General features: G+C 48.6%; 2 protein-coding genes across 2 annotated transcripts in view; one reads left to right on the top strand and one right to left on the bottom strand.

The window, feature by feature from the left end:
* LOC101658718 (meiosis 1 arrest protein) overlaps window positions 1-10804 on the top strand; it is a 30234-nt gene extending 19430 nt beyond the window's left edge. Inside the window, exon 3 of the mRNA XM_045286578.1 lies at window positions 10583-10804. Within this exon, the coding sequence (XP_045142513.1) occupies window positions 10583-10804 (222 nt within the window). The remainder of the gene's footprint in view (window positions 1-10582) is intronic.
* Window positions 10805-15341: 4537 nt separating this feature from the next.
* DOK1 (docking protein 1) lies at window positions 15342-16628 on the bottom strand. The gene has a single exon (XM_004696441.2). It carries the CDS (start codon window positions 16543-16545, stop codon window positions 15751-15753), a length of 795 nt encoding a protein of 264 aa, XP_004696498.1. The 5' UTR covers window positions 16546-16628; the 3' UTR covers window positions 15342-15750.
* Window positions 16629-16650: the final 22 nt, after the last annotated feature.

Genomic DNA, 16650 nt, shown 5'->3' on the forward strand with positions numbered 1-16650 from the left:
AATGTACAAATGTGCTTTACACAATTGATGTATGTATGAATTGTGATAAGAGTTGTATGAGCCCCTAATAAAACGATTAAAAAATTTTATTGCCTTAAGAAAACCTTTTAACCTGAAATTTAAAATATCCCCCAAAATCTTAAAAACTGAACAACACTGGAAAGTAGATCTGCCTTTGGGCATCGTTCCCTTTGAAGGATTCTCTCCATGGGATTAAACTGACAATGACAACTCAAAAGATTAAGTGGGAATCTTATGGGACAGTGAGTTTATTATGCTAATGAGGGAGGAACAATTAAAAAAAATAGGGTGATATTATTGCTGCACAACTCAAAGAATGTGATCAGTGTCCATGAATTATACATGTAGAAATGGTTGAATTGCTGTATTGTTTTGGGTAGATAATCCCAACAACAGCAAAGAAACAAAATATATTTGGAAGTTTTATAAGGAAATAAAAGTGGAAGCAGAGTGGGAAAGGAAGGCAAAGGTGCCTGGCAGATACACACCAGTAACTCCTGTCCAGGTCCCCCATGCAGTGGTAGTGGTTGTTGGGTGCATCGAGTCCGCACTGGCTTGGGTCTCACTGTGTACAACAGAATAACCAAGCATTGTCTGGCCCTGAGCCATTCCCCCAGCATTGCTGTATTTGAGTTCAGTATTGTAACCACTGTGTATCCATTTCCTTTTTCACTGACCCTCTACTTTACCAAGCCTTGTTTGCTCAGCATACAGACTAAATAAGGATGATGACAGGATACAATCCTGATGTACATCTGTCCTGATTTTAAATCATATGCCACCCCCTTGTTCTGTTCTGAATGAGCACAATGTAATGTTCTGGAATTCCCATTCTTCTCAATGTTATCCATACTTTCTTATGATCCACCACACAGTTGAATGCCTTTTCATGGTCAATAAAATATAGGTGAACATCTTTCCGGTAGTCTGTTTTTAGCCAATGTCCATCTGATGTCACCAATGAAAGCCCTTATGCCACGTCCTCTTCTGAATCCAGTTTGAGCCTCTGGCCAATCCCTATTGATGTACGGCTGCAACCATTGTTGAATTATATTCAGCCAAATTTTGCTTGAGCATTATATTAATCATATATCTATTCGATAATGTCCACATTGTGTTCTGTCACCTTTCTTTAGGATGGGCACAAATAGGGACCTCCCCCAGTTGGCTGGCCAGTAAGCTGTCTTCCACATTTCTTGGCATAGACTAGTAATCACTTCTGGTACTGCATCCATTTGTCGAAGCATTTCAGGTATCCATCAATTCCTGGGACCCTATTTTTCTCTAGTGCTTTCCGTACAGCTTGAACTTCTTCCTTTAATACCATCAACTCTTGATCACATGCTACCTTCTTCACTTGTATAAAGTCACTCACTGCCATCAAGCCGATGGTGACTCATATTGACTCCTGTGGTTTTCCAAGACTAACTGTTTATGGGAGTAGAAAGGCCAGTCTTTCTCCCTCAGAGCTGCTGGTGGTTTTGAACTGCTGATCTTGCAGATGGCAGCCCAATGGGTAACCACTACACCACCAGGACTCCAAGTAGAATATAATAAAATGCACCTTACAAGGTTTTAAAATAATAGTACTATGTAAAACACGTCACTTTTGCCTGGCACATGATTTACACTTAGTTGTTGGTTTGTAATTCTACAATTTCCATTTGTTTCTTTTCTACAGATTCTAATTTGCTAGGGAAATTCTCTGGATTTTCATATACATGTAGTAATCATAATCCTGTGACATTTCTGATCAGCGACATACCATACCTTGTCCACCTATAGATTTGTTTTTGTTGTCGTTGGTTTTCAGACATTTTGGTCCTGACTTTTGGCAATCCTGGTAATCTTTTAGTATAAGATACATTGTAAGTAAGTAAATTGTAGAGGCTCCAGCTGATATTGGCTTCCCCTAGAGAAAGTTCGCCCTTCCCTGAACTAGACAGAAAGAGTCATAACCGGTCATCCTAGTCCACTCAGGTGGAACTGTGCTGCATTAAAGCTGGGCTGCAGTCAGTTATGGCTGGCTCTGTTTACCCCGGTTTGCTTCTGCCCCTCCAGATTTTACCACAACAGCCAGGACTAGCCCATCTATTCCATCCCCTTGGAAGGTCCCAACTCTGATTCTTGTCTCCAAGTACTGCTAAAACATTAGACTGTTCAGAGCTTTCTGCCTGGGTGTTTCTGCCTCCTTCTCCAAGCAGTTCCTTCCAGTTTGGGGCAAAAGGGCTCAGTGGGAAATTGATCTGAAGCCCCACCCTCACCCTGGAAGCCTCCACCAAGAGATTGCTGGGGTCTCTGTTCCCTAGCAAGTTTTCAATAGGTTTGAGTTTTGAGTTCTTGTTGCCGCAACACCTCTCCAAGGCCTTCGGCGAATGGTTTCTCTTCTCATTTCTTTGCTCTGGTGGTTCTGGCCAGGGGGACGAACCAGTTTGCTGCTGGCTGCACCAATCCTCCCACATGTAGAAGTAGATGCTGATCAAATGTCCCTTTCTTCTCCCTGTGCATGTCCCATCTGGTGAGAAAAACTATGCTGCATCCTCTGGTTCGCTCTCAACCATCGACTGGCTCCTCTGTGTTTCAGTTTCAGATTCAAGGAGTGCAAACCCTAGTTCGGTTTACTCAGTACTCAACGCCATCCCTTCCTACACCCCCTTCTTCTAGAGCAGTTCCTCTGACCGCACTCAGCACTGGCTAATTAAATTGGACTCATTCGGTGCCCGCCAGCCAGCACTCAGCAGCTAGCTGCAATGCTGGGTAACTGTTCAAATGACGTTTCACGTGTGTTCCCAAGCTGCGTCAGCTGCAGCCCTCGGCGTGAGTGACTCCAGTCCCTGAGCTTTCACTTCAGAGGTGCGTGCTGCACCTCAGCCCCCTTCCTGCATTACTTTGAAGAGCCAGGGTTCGATGGCACAGGGGTACACAAAGGGTGTACAGAAGCTCAGACTAATGTGGCCTATTAGGAGCACAGGACCAGGCGTACCTTCCCCTAGGGGTCTTAAAAATGTTGTTAGTCATTCTCCCCTCTTCCCCACCCCAGCCCCACCCCCACTCCCCTGGCTAGGAAGTTGGTTCTCCCCCCTTTTCTGCCAACAGACACGAATTTGTCTTCTCTGAGATGTGTCTGCTCCCTTTCCCTCTCCTGACTTGATTTTCCCACCAGTCTCCCTCATCCCTCTGGAAGGAATGTCTGCAAGTCCCCTCTCCAAAAGCTGATCCCGGCTGATAGAGAACCTCTCCGCCAGCGTGGCCTTCAAGATACCCACATAGAGAGGATGGAACATGGTCATGGGCACCAGTCAGACTCTATCAAGCTTCCTGGCCGAGCTGGCCAACAGACTGGATGGCGGAAAGCCTGAGCCTGCTCCCCTCCTGGTGCCCGTCCCTACAGCAGTGGGCTCATAGAGTATTTGTTCTTTTGGGATTGACTAACTTCACTCAGCATAATGGTTTCCAGATCAGCAATGTCATTAGAGTTTTATGGTTTCATCACTGTCTCTTGCCTTGCAGTTTTTTAACTGGCTTAATTACTTTGTGGAATATGGCAAGGAGCAAATATATAAATACCTAAAATTAATACTTTCCAAGCCTTGGTGTGATGAATCAATTGCCAGGAAAACATCATTTCCATAAACAAGTCCTACTGTGTGCCCCTCCCCTGTTATATAGCTAATGACTCACTTCATTTCTTTTACAAAATCATGGCTGTGTAAACTAGAAAAAGAACTGAAAATACCTTCCAGTTTCCTATTTGAATGTCAGAGTCTCTGGAGATGCATTCCAGGGCTGTACAGGCCATGTCTGCCCTAATTTGCCACAGAAGCGACAGGAATCATGCCAGAATGTGTCCCGCCAGGGTGTGCACAGGCGATGAGCTGGTTGGATGATAAATGGGTGGGGAAGTGGAAAGTCCTTGGTTATACAGGCTCAGAGTCAAACTAAGAGTCCAAGCTGAGCAGGGTGATGGCAGGTCAGGAGCCACTGAAGGAAAACAGAAGAAAGAAAAGGAGAGGGAGATAGAGGAGGAGGAGGAGAGTGAAGAATCTGCAATGGAGCAGCAGATTCCAGGGCAATAGGCTTACCACGGGGTCAGTGGCCTTCCTAGGATCCAGCCTTGTCTGTTCTGGGTTCATCTATTTACATGCCCCTCCGTCCTCCATGTCAGCCACAGTAATATGACCAAAGTTCTGTCAATGTGCTAACCTGTCTCACGCTGCCACACCTTCTTTCTTGCTATCCCGTCCCCACTACCTTTGTTCCACTCATTTTCCCCATATTCTGCTTAAATATCTTCACTCCAATGATTTTACTGCCCACCCCAGAGTCTAATTCCATTCATCCTCTTTGCTTCTTCCCCACCTGTATACCTGTCGCCACATTTAGCTGGTCTAGGTTGAAATGACACCATAGTGCTATTAGGCAAGAAATATCACAAGATGGTATTTTTCTAACTCAAGTTTAGGAAATATTAGTTGCCAAGTGGTAGGATGTTGGCACACTCGGTGTCACTGTGGGTGCCTCACCTCCCTCCTGGAGGACATGTTCAGAACCCTAGAGAGCTAACATGGTCCAGAAAATGCTGGAGGTGGCCCCTCTTTTTCATGTTACCTCAATTGCCACCCTGCTGCTCATGGTCTGAGTTACCCTGACCGTTTCAGAGGTGCCTGGTCCTCCCGTTCAGAGTGCATCAGGTCAAGGACCTTTTTGCTGAGGGTCTTAAGCTGTGGTTGTTAGGGTTTGTCTCCTGTGGGTCTATCATACCTCCCATTCAAGATACTGTATACAAGGGGGCCAGGTCTCTGACTTTTCAGGAAACCCCAAAGCCTCTATTCTCTCCCCAGTTTCCAACAAGCTCCCCCTCATCCTCCTGGGGTGGACCATTTCTGTTGCTTCCATTTATCACCAGATACACAATACATTCAGCAATACAAGCTTGGATGGGGAGTTGTCTTCCAAAGCTGCTATTTCTATCTTTAATCCTGCAAGCCCAACCACCTTACTGGCACAGAATAGAAAAAATCTCTCTTACACTTGCCATTGTCCTATAGAACAAGAACTGCCCATTCATAACTCAGTAAATGATACTGCTACATGTTTCTCTTTTATAAATATTTATACTGCAAAAGAGAATCTACTTCCCCTTCCAGCGTTGCACCAAGTGTGTGCGGCTAGACCAGTCTTCAGCTCAACTAATCAATTGTCTGGGCTGGGTCATGTTCCCTAAAGATCAAAACCCCAGATGCAAAAGTAATGCCTCATAATATGTATAAAAATATCATGGGGTTTTTTAACTTATTCATCTTGTATCCTGTAATCTTGCTGAACCCATTAATTCTGTTACTTTTGTGTGTAAAGTCCTTACGACTTTCTATATATTAAAGATAGGTTTATGTTTTCCTCTCCAATCTAGATGCCCTGTATTTCTTTTTGTTTTATTTTTGGTTTTTTGCCTAATTGCCTTGGCTGGGTCGCCAGGAAAATGTGAGTGCAAGTGATGAGACTAGGCTTCCTTGTCTTGCTCCTGGGGAAAGAGTCCATTCTACGAACGCTGATGATAACGGGTGTTCGCATAGAGATCTTCATCAAGTGACGGAAGCTCCTAGTTTTACTCCTCGTTGTTGAGTGGTTTCATTGTGAAAGCATGTTGGATATTTTCACTTGCTTCTTATGCATCTATTCAGATGATCAGATCGTTTATGCCCCTTAGTCGATGAATGTGATGTATGATATTGATTGATTTGGGGATGCTGTACCAACCTGGCATCTCTCAAAGCTCTGTCGAGGTGTACAATCCTTTTTTACCCACTGCTGGGTTAGTTTATCTCTTTTTTGTTGTTGTTCTTTTTTTTAAATCGTTTTATTAGGGGCTCATACAACTCTTATCGCAATGCATACAAACATCAATTGTGTAAAGCACATTTGTACATTCATTGCCCTCATCATTCTCAAAACATTTGCTCTCCACTTAAGCCCCTGGCATCAGGTCCTCATTTTTCCCCTCCCTCCCCACTCCTGACTCCCTCATGAACCCTTGATAATTTATAAATTATTATTTTGTCATATCTTGCCCTGTCCAACGTTTCCCTTCACCCACTTTTCTGTTGTCCACCCCCCAGGGAGGAGGTCACATGTGGATCCTTACAAGTCAACGTTGCATCACCTTTGAGGAACCGCCCTCATACCAGCAGTGACTTTTGAGAGACCTCACTCCATTGCTGCACACCTGTGCACTAACAGAATCTTAACTATTGTCTCAACATCAATGGATCCAAATGCTAGGGATCATGATTTTTCCACCCTCTCACTCTCATGGGCCTCTGATAAATTATAAATGATTATTATTTTCATATCTTCCACTGCCCACTGTCTCCCTTTGCCCACCTTTCTGTTGTTTGTCTCCCTGGGGGGTGGGTTATACGATCATTGTAGATGGTTCCCCATTTCTCCCCCATCTCCCCTGCGTTCCCCCACCCTCATGGTATCACTACTCCCTTTACTGTTCCTGAGGAGGCTATCTGTCCTGGATCTCATGTGTCTTGAGCTCTTATCTGGACCAGTGTACATGCTCCGGTCTAGCTGGATTTGTATGGTAGAACTAGGGTCATATAGTGGGGGAGAGGAAGCGTTACAGAACTAGAGGAGTTGTGTGTTCTGTCGGTGCTAGCTATGCTGCATCCTGACTAATTTGTTCCTTCCTTGCGACCCTTCTGTAAGGGAATGTCCATTTGTCTACAGGTGAGCTTTTGGTCTCCTCTCTGACCCCCATCATTTGCATCAATATATTTGTTTGTTTGGCATCTTCTGATGCCTGATATCTGATTCTGTTGACACCTTATGATCACACAGGCTGGTGTGCTTCTTCCCCGTGGGCTTGTTGCTCTGCTAAATGGCCACTTGTTTAACTTCACGTCTTTAAGACCCCAGACATTTTATCTTTTAATAGCCAAGCCCCGTCAGCTTTCTTCACCACATTTGCTTATCCACCCATTTTTACTTTAGTGATCTTGTCGGGAAGGTGAGCATCACAGAATGCCAGGTTATTAGAACAAAGTGTTCTTATGTTGAGGGAGTACTTGAGTAGAGACACAATGCCTGTCTGCTACATTAATACTTAACCTTTAAATATATGTACATAGACCTATATCCCTATTAATATATTTTTATATTTACATATGTGCATGCCCATATTTGTATCTCTATAAATGTCTTTTGCCTATGCTAATTTTTTTAACCTTTTGGGCTGCTAATCACAAAGTCAGCAGTTTGAAACCACCAGCGCTCCGAGGGAGAAAGGCTGGGCTTTTTACTCCTATAAAGAGTTGCAGTCTCAGAAACTCACAGGGGTAGTTTCTACCCTGTCCTATAGGGTTGCTAGGAGTCAGCATTGACTTGATGGCAGTGAGGCTGGTTTTGAGTAATGCTCAGTGAATAGTGCTTGTGGCTTAGTGGGTTATGTACTGGGCTGCTAACCACAAAGTCAGCAGTTCAAACCTACCAGCTACTTTGTGGGGTGGGGGGATCAGACTTTCTGTTCCTTTAAAGAGTTACAGCTTTGAAAACCATAGACGGCAGTTCTATACGTCCTTAGAAGCTCACTGTGAGTCAGAATCTATTAGATGACAGTGGACTTGGTTTTTTTGTTTGTTTTAATATGCTCCAGTCCAAACTGTCATTATTAGCCAATTACAATGATTCTTCAAATCATGTAGTTTTGTCTGCATGTGCTACATGCTGTTGTTTTTCTTGCTGCTAGTATTTTTTGAGTCACCAATTTCATCAAATTTCTGGCATTTTAGTTGAACATTGTGGTGATTAGGGGTTTACAAGTTTGAGAATGAAGTAGTAAAAGAAAAAAAATTTTTGAAAGGCTTCTACTCAGTTACTAATACTAATGGTATTCACTGTAGAAAGATTTTACAAAATAAACGGTAGCATTCATATCATCTAAGAAATATCACATTTAAGCAATTTATAACTATATCACATACTATTCTAGAATTAAAAGTAATGGACACAGTCCCACAGGTTCCAGCTGGGTGATTTAGAGAAGGCCTATGCAGGGAGGGGACAAGACTCCACGAGTTCCCACACTAAGTGACACCAACCTTGGTGACACCACTAACCAAGGTGCAAAGAAGGTCAGGTAGCCATAATTTTCTAGATCAGATCAGGCTGCCTCAAGCCTCCAGAGGCTTGCCACAGTGACAAGATATCTTGGGCCTTATCAAGTCTTGATAGGGTGACCAGCGATTACAATTTGCACGGGACCAAGGCCTCTGGCACAGAGGTTTTTGCAGTTCTGAAATGAGTGACCACCAGGCAAACTGGAAGAGTTGGTCATTCTGTGTCTTGGACAAGCATCAGGTTACAGGTTTTCCCTTTGCTAGACAAAGAACATGACTAATGGATTTCTACATGCTACTCCTAGGACATCATAGGCACTCAATGTAATGTTTAATTTTATAAACAATCAGTGGATAAACTATGTAAAGCACAAAATATATGGAAAAATAGAAATATATGTATATATGAAAATATATATCCAAGGCCTGAGCCCCTATAAGAAATTACTTGATCCATAGAATTGAGAGCTCTGGGTAAACTTGCAGCTTCCAAGTTATTCCTTCCAGAGAACATTCTGTCCAGGCTTGAAGAGGTCAAGTTCTCTGAGTAGGGGCTATCCCCGGGCCCAAGCATACCCACACTGGGATTTCTAGATCATTGACTTCCTGTTTGATGGGTGAGATACACATTGGCCACATTCTCCATCCCATTTTGGATGTCTTCCTCAGGAAGACAGCACATCTCCAGACATAAGCAAAGTGTTAGGAAACCCAGCCTCTGAAAGCACCCCTAAAGCTCTTCTAGCAGGGCCTGGCATAGGGTAAGCATCGTAGGAATGTTCGTGATTGTGTGATTCCTTTTCCTGGGGCCAAATCACCTGACCCCACAAACATGTTAGGGAGGTTCCTCCACGCTTCCAAACCTGTCTGTTAATTTCAGATCACCCACCACAGGAATCAGCCACATCACCTCTTCTTGGAGATTATCAGTAGGTGCCTTCCCTCTTCCTGAAACCTTCCAAGCCTCCTCAGAGCCATATGCTGCACCCAAGGATGACCATGTGGCCAAATGCCACCCCCACCCCACCCCATCCCTCTGGGGTGGGACAACCAGGCATTCACCATCTTCTTTCTGCTTCATATGTTACTTCTCACTTGTGCCCCGTAAGATACTGGTCTTCCTCTACCTCCTTAAAGATCTCTTTCCCCACCAAAAAAATCTCTTTCCCTTAGCCTTTCTTCTTGTTACGTCTTCTTCCAAACTTCCATATGAACTACAGTGGCCGAGCCAGTGTGTTTCCTTTCATCCCAGCTACAGGGAGACTCTCTTTGTACTAGAGATAATCCACCATCTCTTCAAGCAGAAGGACACAATTTACAGATGACTACATAGTTCCTGAAGCTTTATGGTTTTCCCTGAAAAAAAAAAAAGGCCACAGATTGCCTCATGGCCAGGGCCATTAAAAGGCTGTGCCTAGATAAGCTGCCTTGGAAACGGACTTGTTCCTTCTCCTTACCCCTGGTGCTGGCCTCAGCCACTCTCCCTGGCAAGAGGCAAAGTGTCACTCTCTGCTCTAGGGCACCCTGCACTCAAAGCCCATTCTGACCCTTTTCTGTGTCCTGAAACTGGGGAATTAGACCCTGGGCCCTGTCTTCCCTCCCTTCCTGGTATGCCAGGACTGCCCTCTCCTGCCAGCCTTCTCCTCCTCTCACCTCACAGGCTGCCTCACAGCATTCCTGAGCCTTCTCGGGGACATTCCAAGGATATTCCAGATCACCCTCCTCTACTCTGGCTGTTTGCAAGACAAAAAGCAAACTTTTTCACCCTCAAAATAAGACCAACCTTTTCATGACATGCAAATAGAAGTCTCTGTTTCACTTATGAGCCCTAAAAATCTGCATTTTATCAAAATGTGTGTGAATTATTGAATGGAAAACCAGTTTGCTCTGTAAATTTTCACCCAGACCACAATAAAATGTTAAAGCAGCCACAAACCATTTCCCACCGAGTGAGCCATACATCAGCTCTCTTTGGGATGGCCCCTCAGAGCCCTGGAGGTGCTGTTCGGTAAACAGTTTGATTGCCAACAATAAGGTTGGAGGTTCAAACCCAACAGCATCTCCTCAGGAGAAAGATGAGTCTGTCTGCTCCCATAAGGACTTACAAGGCCTCCGAAGTCCTACCTGGGGCCACTATGAGTTGGAATCCACTTGATGGCAGCGGGTTGGGTTTGGTGCTGACTTGTATGTCAGGCTAAAGGATAGCTCATGTATCTCGGTTGTTAGCCCTTATGAGGAATTCTCTCTGAGGCATCACTGACCGGGAAGAGTAGCGCCTCGCAGTACTGGGAATTCAAGCAGGAAGCCCTTCCTTGTCAGGGCCAAAGGGAACGAGCTCAGCCCTCCCTGCCTCCCTGAGAGGAACTCAGCAGCCCCAACTGGGATAGGTCTGCACATGCCTGAAGATGCACCCAGGTGTATGTCTTCCCTTGTTTCAGAAACGAGAGTGGCTGCTGTTGGCCAAAGGAGAGCCCCTGAGCCGGGGAAGCACCCAGAGAGCTCCTGCCAGCACCTTCTATGTGGTCATGCCATCACCCTCCCTCACTCTGCTTGTCAAAGCCGTAGCCACGCGAGAACTCATGCTGCCCAGCCCCTTCCCCCTGCTGCCCGAGGACCCACCTGATGACAGCCTCAGGACTGTGGAGGCAAGTGGGGCCTAGGTCTCCCAGACCCCTGGGTCCGAGAGAGGTGAGGGAAGAAAAGGGAGTAGAGGAAGGATGAGGGAGAGGAGTGAATGCTTGAGGGGAGGGATGGAGAGGAGGAGGCTGATTCCAGGGGTGTGAAGGGAGCCTGGCAGAAGGAAGCAGGAGAGGCTCCGTGGTGGGTGGAAGGGCATTACTCAAGGTTGAGGTTACGGCAGTCGTGCAGTAGGTAAGATAGAAGCAGAGGGAGACTGAATAGGTGCGATTACCTCAAGCAATCGAGGCAGTGGAGAAGCGCCTGAAAGAAAAGCTCCATGAGAGGGAGTGTGTGTGTATGCAGTTGGTACAGGGAGTGCCTGGGGTCTAGGGCCATCCCTGCAGGGTCACACACACACACACACACACACACACACGCACGCACGCACGCACGCACGCGCACACGCACACGCACACGCACACGCGCCTGAGACCTGATTCACATGTGCACCAAAACCAAAAGAAACTGGCCCAGCAGGGATGCTGAAGAGAAGGCAAGGGCGTGTGGAAGCAGGAGAGGAAGCCATCAGAGGCCCCAGTTTCAGCCCCAGCTCCTGTACCTGACTCTCCTGTTTGTGCACTAGCTGCCTCTCCAGCCCCAAGGCCCATGTCCCCTCCCCCCCCACACCCTTCCCCCATACAGGGAGGACACTGTGCCGTGGAGGAGAGAAGAAAAGAGAAGGGGTGTATTTGGGGCAAAAGGGGGAAGGTGCAGCGGGAGGCCGAGGCAGAAAAGGAGAGGGGGAAAACCAAAGATATCAAAGCAATACAATCTTTTGTATGAGCTCTGGAGCGTGCATGTGTGTCCTTGTGGCCCTAAGTGTGTGTCTGTGCTTGCGATTCTAGAAAGACTGGTCTCTGTGTCCATCTGTGTGACAGTGTGGCTTCAGGAGCCCTGTATGTTGCACAGCCGGTATGGGGGGGCAGCCAGTGCAGGGGCCCAGGATAGGAATAGCTTCAAAATGAGGCTCAGCTGCCCTAGAGAGCTCAGCTCCTAAGGCCCCTCTCCTTCTCCGGGCTCGGTTTAGCATGTCCTCCGTTGGCCTCCCAGGCTGGGGCCGGAGGGGTGGCCCTGGGCATGGAGAGCAGCGACCACTGGGCCGCTGCCAATTGGCTGCCTGACGTGCATAAAGGACAGAGCTTGGGATTGTGCTCCCGGCTTGGCGGCCGCGGGGATTCAGAGAGAGGTGGGCACGAGCGGCGCTGGCCGGCCCCACGTCTCACTTCGGAGCCAGAGGTTGCTGGCACAGCATGTTGTGGCCGGAAAACCTGACTGCTCAGGAATACTGCTCACTGGCCCCGCCCCGGGAAGCTCAGGGAACACAGGGCGCTCCCCGCCCCTGCAGAGCCAACCATCCTGCCACGGACACGCCCCCACCTCGCCCCCCAGCACCCACAGCATCCCTGTCCCCTCCTGACGCCTCAAAGAACCACTGGGCACACTTCTCTGGGCTGGGGTCTCCAGTTCCCCTGACTACTTCTCTTACCTTTGCCTGACCTTCTCACAGGCACCCAGAGCCCAGGGACCCGACCTAGCTCACAGCTTCCGGGGACCCCTCACTCACACCTCCAGTCTCACACCTCCTCCTGGTCCTCTGCCTTTGTATTTCTATGACTTCGTTCCCCTGGGGAGGCCCCTCCTCTCTCTTCCTCAGAGCCTGCTGGACAGCCTGGAGCTGGAGGACACCTACAACCCCTTCCAGGTTTGGAGCCACCTGTACTCACACCTGACCAGCACCTTGGCCAAGCCTCAAGGGCGGCCACAGCCCAGCTGGGAGAGCCGGCCCCTGAGAAAGGTACCAGCTGCCAACCCTGCCAGCCCTTCCTGCATCCCTCCATCCCTCCCGCCGCTCGGGCCTGGAGTCCCAGTGAGAGCACCTTCCTGCTTGTAGCTCTTTGGAGGGCAAATGTTCTGTTCGTGAAACCCATGTGCTCGAGTGTTTCGGCCTCTCTGTGCGGTGACCTGTCTTTTCCTAGTTTCTCAATAACATTGCCTTTAGAGCAGCGGTTCTCAACCTGTGGGTCTCAACCCCTTTGGGGGTTGAACGACCCTTTCACAGGGGTCGCCTGGATCCTAACAGTAGCAAAATGACAGTGATGAAGTAGCAACGAAAATAATGTTATGGTATGAAAGGGTCGCAGCATTAGGAAGGTGGAGAACCACTGCTTCAGAGAAACTTCTGTTTTGCTGTAGTTGAAGTTAAATGGGTATAAGCAGATGGGTGAGACCAGGTCACCCTCAGCAGACAAGCTTTTCTGAGCTCATGAAATCCAAGCCTCATTCCATTCCCCAATCCCCACCCCTGGGAGTTACCCTCCTCCGTGACCACAGCTTGAGTGAAAGAGCCGGGCCAACACGGAGGAAGACAAAGAGGGACCTTTCACCCTATCTTTTGTTTTTGCGGGGTTGCGGGGCGGGTTGAGTTTGCCCCAGCGGTTTTCCTAGGCCGGAATCTTCCCCGGAAGAAGATCCCCAATCCTTTTGCTCCTGGAGCCCCTGGGGCACTCAGGCCCTGCTCTTCCGGGGAGCTGCTTAGCTGCTGGCTGAACCACTGGGCCACCAGGGCTCCTTGGTCCTTGACTCTAGGCTGAGGAAATCTCAGTCAATCAAGTAGGGGGTCAGCTTTGGTATTTACATATGACAGTGCTTAGGTGTCCTAACTGTAGTGTTCATGAACCACAAACAGCTACCATCCCAGTAAGCAAACTTGACTGCCTGGAACTGCCAACAGCCCCTACCTTGAAAGAAATCAGACAGGAAGGGATATTCCCATGTCCTCAGGACTGTGCTAAGTGCTTTCACGCAGACTTATCTCATTTTATAACCCCAGCAGCCCTGCGAGGTAAGTCTTAAATGCTTATTGGCTGGTTAAGGGCAAAAGTTCCTTTCATGAAATCCATGTTCTCTAGTGTTTGGTCTTCTTTGTGCAGTAACTAGTCTTTTCTTAGTTTCTCAGTAACATTGCCTCTAGAGAAACTTCCGTTTTGTCGTAGTTGAAATTAGATAAAGACGATTCCATCCTACAGCCCAATCTAGAGACCAGATGTGTGGAAGTAGTGTCCACCACAGACCTCCCTCCATGCCCCCTGCCACTGAAGTGAATTGGCTGGGAGGCTACACTGTGGCAGCTGGAGCCCTAGGGCCTCCATGATCCTGCCACTGGGCCTTAGGGCTGTCACTCTAAGGATGGAGAAGTTAGGACAGGCCCAGCAGGGCGCTGCCCTGACCAGGACCTGTGGTCTTCTCTCTCTTTGCAGACTGGGCAATTGCTGACTAATCGGGCTCGAGCCACAGTGGCGCCCTTGCCTGTGACTCCAGCCCCAGGAAGAGCCCCCAAAGTGTCAGCAGCCCAGAAAGCTACTTCGAAAGCCTTCTTGCTGCCTTCCAATGAAGAGGAGGAGGAGGAAGAGGAGGAGGAGCCATGAGGGCCCCAAATCACCAATGCCAGCGCCTGACTGCCCTATTCAGCCATGTGCATGCTAACTCACACAGTGGCTGTCTGGAGTCAGCTTTGCTAACGCTCCACCTGAGCCTCTGCGCTGCCTCACCAGTGCCTGGGAAAGAGAGCCTACCCCTCTTCTGACCCTCCAGGCAGCTGGGTCCCTCCCCAGGCCTCCAGAGGAGACACACCCAAGCATTTTCCTTTTCCAAGCAGGGGGCTCTAGTTTTCCTTGGGTTCATTTGATCCTGTTGACAGAGATGAAGATTAAACTCATGGAACTGCTGCCATTGTGAGGAGCCAGAATTTCTTCCCTGTAGCTGTGTACGCAGGTGGAAGAGGTCAGCTCACCTCTGGGACACTGAGCCTCCAGAGACAAGGGTGAGATTTTCAGGGCTCATGAAAAACCAGCAGCAATGAAACCCGAGCCTCATTCTAAAGCCCATGGCCCTCCCCTTGCACAGCCACAGCTTCAGCTTCCAGACAAGTGGTTGATATTCAGCAGTGTGTGCGTGGGAGGAGGGGGGTAGATATGAAGAAAGCAAGCCTACCCCCCTTCCCCTCACCCTATGCCCAACCACTTTCCTGCCAAGCCCCGACCCCCACGCCAGTCCACAGAACTACCCCGTTTATAAAACATTTAGTGGGTTTGGTGCTAAGGAGGCCTGTGACATGTTGGGCTGCTAAGCACAGGCTCAGCAGTTCAAATCTATCAGTCACTCCTCAGAAGAAAGATGAGGCTGTCTACGCCAGTGTGGGAACTGACTTGATGGCAGTGAGTTTGGTTTGGTCTGGTGCTCCAAATGACATGAAGTACTTTAATTCTTTCATTTCAGACAAACAACCCTGTGAGGTGGGTAATATCCCCGGTTTTCCAACAGGAGTAGCATGGAGGAACTGAGGGTTGGAATGAAAAGTAACTTTTTAGGTTCCCAGAGTTAGAGTCCAGCCTAGCCCACACTCCCCATCACTGGGGCCCTTCCGCCACCCCAGCCCCCACCCTTTCCTGGTTTTCCTCCTGATCCCCCACAAGCCCCACAACCTGTACACCCTACCACTTGTTTATCTTCACACACATAGACCTTAAACCCCAAATGGCTTTAATGAGAAGGAAAAAAATGTTTTAAAATATATATCTGGCAAAGAACAATGCATGGGTTCAGGTCCAGGCACAGCATTTCCCTGGAGCCTCCATGCAGGCCCCTGAACATGCATCTGTTCTCATCAACCCCCCTTTCCACAGACTTGATCCAGTAGCAGCCCATTGTTTTGGGAGGTGGAACTCAGATATCCCACCCCTGTACCAGCCATTGCTTCCACTTCCTGAGACTTCCTGAGACGGAATGACCTTCCCTTGACTCCCCCACAGTCCCCGGGCCCCTGGTGTCACAAGGAACTTCCTGTGCCTTGGTTCCCTCCGGTTCTAGCAGATAACTTTCTTCCCCTGTTCGATGGTCCTCCTGTCAGCTCCCTAGCCTGGCCTTCCTCTCATACGGAGCCCTCGGACTTGACACCAGTCCTATTGGCCCCTGCTCTGGAAAGCCCACAGTCCCAGCTCCCAGAAGCCCCGCTCTTCTGGACCTGGCTGTACAGGGCCCTGTCTGAGCTGTAGTCTTTGTTGTCATTGTCAGTTTTAGTACCAGGCTCAAGGAAGGCCAGGCCCTGGGGCTTGGGAGCTATGAGAGGCTTTGTGCTACGAGGCAGCGGCACAGCATAGTCGTCGGTGGCTGGGTTGTAGGGGAGCTCGTAGCCCTCCTCCTTCACCCGAGCCTGGCAGTGCCACGCATCCTTGGGTTCCTGAGGGAAGTCATACAGGCTTCGGGGAGGCGCTGGGGCCAGACTCTCAGGTTCATCATAGATGGGGTCCTCTTTGAAGTCTTTCAGGTTGACCTTTAACAATTGGTGCTGCACATGTTCATACAAGGACCAGTAGAGAGGTTTCTTCACCTGTACCCCTTCCTCTGCCCGAGCAGGAGTGCTGTCCAGTGGGTCTGAATACAAGGAGTCCTGGGAAGGGTCTGGAGGGGTGCGCAGGGAGTCTAAGGGTTCCGAATACAGGACCGGAGGGCTATCCAGTAACTCCTGGGGGCCCCAAGGGGAAGCCAGCTTCCCTTCTGCCACTTCTCCTTCTTGGGAGACTTGCCCTTGAGCAGCCTTTGTCTGGGCCTTCTGCCGGTGGATGGCTGTCTCCACGGCCTGGAAGATGTCATTTCCCTGTGCTGTCTGGAAGGTGAAAGTACCAGGCCCCGAGGGGCAGCGGCGGCCAGCTTCAAAAGAAAACATGACCTGAGGTGCGTGGAGGCAAGGATAGAGGTGAGTCACACGGTTCAACTAGACAGAGAATATGACAGGGTAACAAATGGGGGTCCCAGAGAGAGTGCTTCCCAC

Source organism: Echinops telfairi, unplaced genomic scaffold, assembly GCF_000313985.2.
Source record: "Echinops telfairi isolate 266 unplaced genomic scaffold, ASM31398v2 ScPeMD7_9;HRSCAF=40, whole genome shotgun sequence".
NCBI classification, from domain to species: domain Eukaryota; kingdom Metazoa; phylum Chordata; class Mammalia; order Afrosoricida; family Tenrecidae; genus Echinops; species Echinops telfairi.